Here is an 8,232-nt window from a genome sequence, read left to right on the forward strand (position 1 = left end):
TAGATCACATCAAAGGAACCTTCTGGGAACGTCCTCTTAGTGGCATCAGCCACCTCAAACTGGACCTGAGGTAGAGCACATGCCATTACTGATTTTTAGAAACAAACAAACCATTAATCAGACCAATATCTTTGGTGTTTAAACCAATAGGATAAGGGAACATTTAGACATACTAATGGCAGCTTCTCAGTGATCGCCCGCTCCATAGCAATATCCACCATGTTGTCTGACAGGTCCAGGCCAAGCACTTCCACTCCAAAGGTCTGAAACATACCATAATCATAGCCATCATAATAGTGTTTTCAATCATTATAATCATTATAAATTCCCTCTATTATCATTATTAGTATCACCCTAACTACGGCCGATTGCTTGGCTCTTACCTTAGCCATGTAGAAGTCTCCTCCACCAATGCCACAGCCAACATCTAGAACCTTCTGTCCGGGCTTCAGGTTCAGCAGGTCCACAAACTCCTATTAGTACAAAAAAGGTAAATTCTTTGGTTTAATCAAAGAATCCAACAGCTGTCAAGACATTTCACTCAAAACCACAAATGTTAAGGAAAAGTCAGGGGATCTCCTAAATATTTTGGCAATCTATCCAATAGTTGAGATATTTCTGTCAGGACCAAAGTGGTGAGTACATTTATTTAATGCTGTTGCTAACTTCACAGAAAAACCACATGTGGTACATATGAAATTTAAAATGTGAAAACATGTGAAAAAATAATGTTTTGTACATGGGAAATGTGGTTTTGGGAAAATTTTCATGGTGTAATGTGTGAAGCCCATGTAAATTCTGAAGTTGCAGAAAAACACATACATTTTCCATTATTTTCCACATGTACTCTACATGGTACCACTTGTTATAACATGTGCAACACATGTCATCACATGTGGGCACACTGATGACATGGAAAACGTGGGAAATGTTTCTGCAACTTCAGTCACACAAGACATAAATTTGTTTACAGAACTTTTCACTTTTGAAATCACACCTCTTTATTCTGTGTTCTTTTTGTATCCCTTCTAAGAAGCACTTATTGAATCCTTCCAGCCTATTACTTTGGTATTTTCCAGACTTTATTCCTACCTTGGTGGTGCTGGGCCCGCCTGTGCTGATGTAACCAGCCCCAAACATCTTCTCATAGCGTAGGATCCCACGGCGGGTGTACTGCTGGTTGTCCAGGAACTGCTGGAAGGTGTTAAATGAATTCTGGGAATTCGAGGAGTGGGGAACCTTCTCCAGCAGCCAGCAGATCTGATTTCGATTGTTTTTCATCTGGAAAAGGATTAAGACGAGGGCAATGCCCAAAAGGATGGAGACGGAAGGGCAGGGAGTTATGGGGAGAAAGGAGAGTGTTAACTGCACATCCTCATGCATACATCACACATTGCTATGTCCTGCCACTTAAAACTTTCAGAAGACTTAAATGACTGTACCTCAATATAGGTCTTAACTTTCTTTTTCAACACCATCTCAAAACCAAACTTCTGGCCCCCCTCTGGCCCCTCCACTTGTACTGATGATACCATGTGGCTGTATTGTGCGTCAGAGCGGTAGCAGGTGGGGTTGAAGTCCCTCTTGGAGTCACCTTGGTAGATGTTAGAAGTTAAAAGAATCCTTCCCCTTATGTGTTTGTTAAGAAAAATATATTGTCTACTGTTGCTAAACATTCATAATCACCTGAGAAAGACTAATCAAGTTAAGAGCAGAACCTAAATCTGAACTGCAAAAATTCAATTCGTCATGTCCCTATTTCAATTTTGAAGACAGAGGCTTGCATTTAATGAGAATCTTCATTATTTTAATTTGCATCTTGAGTCAGATTCAGTTCTCACCAATGTTTAAATCTTTCTCACATGAAAGAGAGATGTGGACGTTTTATTGTTAGCTCAGTACCTGACCGGTGGTTGCAGGACTCCCTGAAGAAGAGAAAGCCACCGGGCCGCAGCCAGCCCAGCATCTTCTCCATGAAGGACTTCAGCTCCTCGTCACTCAGGTACATCAGCAGCCAGTTGGAGAAGATGAAGTCAATGCTGAGGACAACATTTAATGGATATGTTAAAATATAAGGAACAGTTTGTTTTATTTTAATTGATCTATTCTTCTTATGTAAAACAACAATGTCAGTATCTTACACTGCAAGTGCTGCACTGGCTGTGAATAATTGTTCAATGCCTAGGCCTTGAATATGTCTGTCTTTATGAAGCAACAGCAGACAGCCCATCAAGCCCCCAAATGAGGGACTTGTATGAAAAAAATGCAATGTTAGACATAATCATAATTAACACAAGTATAAACCATATTTACATTTTTGTTGTGAAACAAAACAACAAATTAAATTAAATTAAAAACCAAACTAAAATTGTTTTCTTTTGTCTAAATAATGCAAGTAGTCGGTCTGCTTTAATCCAACAATGTCTGAAGCTGTGCATGTAGCGTAAGGGTCTACAGCCATGCTAGTGGCAGTGTGAGGCTGTACTAAATGCTAACATCAGCAGACAAATCAAAATCCATCCAATAGTTGTTGAGATTTTTCAGTCTGGACCACAGTGGTGTGCTATTCCTAGAGTGCTGCTAAAGATATTAAGTGTTAGTAATGTACAGATATCTGAAAACACACCTGTTTTGGGGGACGTCCAGCTTTGTGACATCAGCTTGGATGAAGGTAGCGTTGCTATGGTGACCATTGTCCTGCCTGTTCCTCTCCACAAAGCTGTCCATGAAGTCGACAGCAGTCACATGGCCGGCTCTGGCCAGCAGGTGGCTGGTGTAACGACTGTAGAGACATTTGTCAGTAAAAGCACTTGTCTTAAAAGCAGACAGAACCAGTGAACAGAGCTTGTATTGAAGAACTCTTTCAAAGTATTGACTAACAAACCAGCTTGCATTCTTGTATAGAAATAAGGCACATTTTCCCACATATAGTCTTGTAGAGACAGGCTTTCCCTCCGTCTTAGATTGTTGTGAGCATGGCCTGATGTTGTCCACTGTGATTCTTTTGCTGGATTTCTGTCTTTGCAACAAGAGAGCATCATTGGCTTGTTTACAAAGCTTTTCTAAAGATCCTTTCACTTCTTGCGTGCAAATCAGGAGCTCATCAGACTCACTTTCATGTCTTCTGTCCTAAATTTAACAGATACCTTGAAAACCCTGGTCACACACAAATCTGCTCAATAGTGCTTCAATATGCTCACCCAATGCCAGCTCCCAGTTCCAGCACTCTGTATCCATCCAGGCAGGGCAGCATGGAGAGGATCTCGGGCAGCTCGTGCTGGGTCAGCTCCCTCGCACGAGAGTCCAGCATCATCTGCTCCACTGTGGTGACCTTGGAGTGCTCCTTCCAAAACTCTGTCATGCTGCTACGAGCTGTGAAGCACACAAGTGTCCAGATTAGGTCAGCAAAAAGGACACAAATTAAACCCAATAAATAAAATACAATATTCATTTTTACAGGAAGAAGAAAAAAATTTTAACTGTACTGCTTACACACAAAAAGGGAGGAAGGCTACATAGTTACACAATGATAATGAGACATACATATTTAATACATTTAAATAACAGTGCTGTAGGCTTTTAACCAACCTTGTGCTCAAGCAGCAGTCAAGATTGTGGATATTCATATGACAAACTAATATTTGTGTCTTAATTGCAGACATAGATCACTAAATACTAGTTTTAGTAATTATATTTCTTCTTGAATAGGGCAAAGTTCACGTGATCCCTTGGTGAAGTAGTTAAGAAAACAAAAACAAGTACATCATGTACTAATTATATCTGACATAAAATGTACATCAACATTTTTTTAAGAAAGTCAGAAGAAAGACAATAGGTGTTAAATCCATTCAACACTGAGATTTAACGTTTCAGCTAAAATTCCTAAAACATAAAATCTGTCTGAGACACAAATTAACCATGAGCAAGCAGTCTTAAAACATACAGGCATATGTAGAGACTATGCCGTGTAGAGTTTCAACATTGTCATTTTACACTTAACTGACACTTACTACCACAGTTGCAGATGTTTTGCATGCCTTTGTCAGTAGGGCATGAAGTATTGTCTTCTTCAATAACACAACAGATTTCACTTGCTTTGTCAAAAGGGAGATTAACAGATAACATAGTAACTGGAAATGTTTAAAATAAATAAATACAGTCCTGAAACCCTCAATGAAAAATGCTACAAATATTTTGATTAAAGTCATTCATCAGTTTTTTAGAGAGCCAAGAAAGCAATTAATCTGTAACTCAGATTCAGGACGTGATGCAGTAATGAACTGGTGGCTAAAAAAATGGTTTGTACTATGCCATTCATATTAAAATGAGCAAAAAAAGACACCTCATACCTCTTTCCATGGTGGTCTTCGATTGATTTGAACTTATTGTAAAATTAGTCTGCAGTACCCATGTTGTCTGGCAATTAACATCCTAATTATAGGTAAGTTACTATAAGAAATGCCTCTCTGACAGAGTGCAGTTTTGAACTTGTGTGGGTGATACTTAAATAACTGGGGGTGTGGTAGGAAACCATGGGCGTAACCACACATGCTTACACTTACAGGCAAATCACGTGACACATGCCGGCCATTTACAACAAACTTATTACAAAAGTGAAAATGTGTACAGTGGAATAAAATGCTTGTGCTAGTAAGTGTAAAATAGCCCAGTAAGTTACAGAAATACTGTGATTAAATAAAAATAAAATAAAATAATAATTAAATTAATAATTAAATTAATAATAATTAATAATAATGAAATATATGAAATATAATACATTTAAATATACAGTCTATGATTTAAATACTAATATCTTAAAACATGTGCACATTTCTACTTTCTTAAAGATGTCTGCATCAGCCATGATTTTTAGACCAGACCCATTTTAAATATATGTGGCACTTTCTTGTCACAAATAGTGCACCTTGCTGTGTTTTTATTTACAGGTGAAAGTAGCGACACCACGCTGTTTCATTTTCTCACAAGTTTGATGCAGAAGTGTGTTGTTTTGTTTTCTCAGTGCTTCATTTTTATATATTTCAACTGTTTTATGTGTTTCAAGTGTTTCAACACACTACATCAAATTTGAGTGAATTATTAACTTCATCAAAATAAAAAAATTGAAGGTTCACATTTCTATAGAAAGCTTATATTTCTGTTATTTCAGTTAATTTTCTTAATCTGCAGCCCTCACATAAAAGTTTATAAACAATCATTTAAGTAAGGAAAATGTCTATTTAACGCCATAACACACCTAACAGAGTAGAATGCGGCACAGTCAGTAACATACAAGGAGAAGGCCAACCGGTTTGGTTGTAACCCCAGGCAGGGTTTTGAAAGTCAACCTGACTAGAAAGTCATGATTCCTCAGAGACAATCAGTGGCCTGGAGACCTGCCTGACGAGTTCCTTCAAAAACTTTGAGCATGTGTACCTGTTTTGAAGGTAAAGAGTAGTCACACCAAATGCTGATTTGATTTAGATTTTTCTTCTTTCTTCCACTTTTTTATTTATCATTTAACAAAATACAATCTATTATTATTGTCTATTTTTGAAAGGATTTTTACTTTAAAGAATTTTTTCCACATCTGCCAAATGTTTGCCCAGTACTGTATATACAGCTACATCTTAATATATTAGAGAATATTGTATAAAAGTTCATTTTTCCCCATACTTTAATTCAAAAAGTGAATCTTTAATATATTCTAAATTCATTACACATTAAGTGAAATATTTCAGTCCCTTTTTTGTTTTAATCTTCATGATCACGGCTTACAGCTCAAGGAAATTAAAAATCCATATCTCATAATATTAGAATAAAGAATGTATAATATTCAATTCAATTCAATTCAATTTTATTTATATAGCGCCAAATCACAACAACAGTTATCTCACAGCGCTTTTCATAAAAGAGCAGGTCTAGACCGTACTCTATGATGCTATTTACAGAAGCCCAACAGTTCCCACCAAGAGCAAGCACTAGGCGACAGAGGCAAGGAAAAACTTTAATTGAAATGTTGAGCTGAAGAGCCTTTAATCTTCAGCCTTGAGAGGATTGTCAAGCAAAGCCTATTCAAGAACTTGTGGGAGCTTCACAAGGAGTGGACTGAGGCTGGAGTCAGTGCATCAAGAGCCACCACGCACAGACGTGTCCAGGATATGAGCTACAGGTTTTACATTCCTAGTGTCAAGCTACTCCTGAACCAGAGACAACGTCAGAAGCGTCTTACCTGGGCTAAGGAGAGAAAGAACTAAACCGTTGCTCAGTGGTCCAAAGTCCTCTTTTCATTTGGAAAAAAAGTTCCCAGAGTCTGTAGGACGAGTGGAAAGGCACAGAATCCAAGTTGCTTGAAGTCCAGTGTTTCCACAGTCAGTGATGATTTGGGGTTGCCTCAGTGCCAAAACAACTAGTTACTGGTTTGCTGATCATGGTGTTACCAAGATTGATTGGCCAACCGACCCCATTGAGAATCTATGGGGTTTGTGAAGAGGAAAATGAGAGACACCAGAACCAACACTACAGACCAGCTGAAGGCCACTATCAAAGCAACCTGGGTTTCCATACCAACAGCAGTGCCACAGGCTGATTGGCTCTCTGCCACGCAGCATTGATGCAGTAATTTGTGCAAAAGGAGCCCCAACCAAGTACTGAGCGCATAAATAAACCTTTTTTAGAGCTTTTCATCTTTTCAGAAGGTCAACGTTTCTCTATTATACCTTCTTTATTGTAATATTCTAATATTTTGACATAAGGATTTTTGATTTCCATGAGCAGTATAAGCAGTAGTCATCAAGATTAAAACATTTCAAAATTTCACTTAATTTGTAATGAATTTAGAATAGCATAACCCACCTAATTTATTGAGACAGGTCACCAGCTCTGATAGGCTGCTCTACAGCCTCAATACCATCCACTTTCCTTTTCCTCTTTCCCCTTAGATTCATCTCTTTCACCCCAAGTTGAGAACCACAGGTTTATCTAGAATGTTGAATATTTATGAACCCACGAAGTTGCTTATCTTGTATTTCTACAGTGTTGTATTGCTGATTTTACTAAAGTATAAGATAGTGAGTACTTCTGCCACCATACATGACTTTATTTTTAACTGAGCCTGTTGCTTTTGTTACTAGGGCTGAGCAATTAATCAAATTGTATTTTCAATTAGCTTCCAATGATTAAGAAAACAAGATAATCAAGATAAAAAGATTGTGCCGCATTCTGTTTCACAAAAATGCTCTCCTTTTTGTCTTGTGGTATAAACCCAGCACACCCCTTTCCTTTACAGCAGTGGCTCTTGCCTCTCCCTAAAGGCCTAAAGTCACTCTCAGCCTGGCTGTGATGTTTAGTTCAGCTTGACCAAGATGACCGGGTGTTATTACTGCTATGACTTGTTAGTCAACATTATTAACTTAAGCCTATGGCATTTTATACTGCATATATTAGCCTAGCAGTGGGCTATTTTGGATTTTTGGGGCAATACATAAATAATAATTTTCCCTGAAAATATGTCGTCTACTTCGCTGCATATTGCTCCAAAACCTGTTTGTTTATATAGTACAGCATTAATGGTGCCTTCACAAATGTGCAGGTTACCCATGCCATGCGCACTAATGCACCCCCATACCATATGGACGCTGGCTTTTACACTGTGCACCCATAACAAGCCGGATAGTCCCTGTTCTCTTTAGGCCAGAGGTCACAGCCATCCAATACTGGTTTTCGGCCTTGTTCCTTGTGTAGAGATTTCTTCTTATTCTCTGAATCTTTAAATCTTTAAATATACAATGAAATCCCCAGAGCCTTTGCAATTTTTAGTTCAGAAACATTATTATTAAATTTCTGAATTGTTGGAAAGACCTAGCCTGTCTGGGATGCTCTTTTTATAGCCAGTCATATTACTAACCTGTTGCCATTTAACCTAATTAATTAATTAATGTTCCAACAGTTGTTTTCTTTTAGCATTACACAACTCTTCCAGTATTTCGTTGCCACTGTCTTAACTTTTTGAAATGTGTAACTGGCATCAAATTTAAACCGGGCATGTAGCCTAATTCTTAAACAATAACATTTCTCAGTTTCAACATTTGATAAATTTGTTATTTTCAGTTGATTTTGGGGCTTTAATGCTTTGCACATCCTCACATTTTGTGGACATTTTATACTGCATGCTAACGTTTTTGGAAACGGGGATGTATCAAAGCCCAAATAAGCTGGGAGAATTTAGTAAATGTA

General features: G+C 37.9%; 1 protein-coding gene across 1 annotated transcript; it reads right to left on the reverse strand.

The window, feature by feature from the left end:
* Positions 1-2: 2 nt before the first annotated feature.
* Positions 3-3,364, reverse strand: LOC123958226 (phosphomethylethanolamine N-methyltransferase-like; the record flags this gene model as incomplete). The annotated part of the gene is made up of 8 exons (XM_046031482.1): positions 3,201-3,364; positions 2,627-2,782; positions 1,903-2,039; positions 1,443-1,594; positions 1,093-1,281; positions 384-473; positions 174-263; positions 3-65 (listed from the first exon to the last, which is right to left on the reverse strand). Coding segments are annotated over exons 1-8 (1,038 nt in total), but the record flags the coding sequence as incomplete, so codon positions are not given.
* Between the last annotated feature and the right edge of the window lie 4,868 nt (positions 3,365-8,232).

Source organism: Micropterus dolomieu, linkage group LG19 (genome assembly GCF_021292245.1).
Source record: "Micropterus dolomieu isolate WLL.071019.BEF.003 ecotype Adirondacks linkage group LG19, ASM2129224v1, whole genome shotgun sequence".
NCBI lineage: Eukaryota > Metazoa > Chordata > Actinopteri > Centrarchiformes > Centrarchidae > Micropterus > Micropterus dolomieu.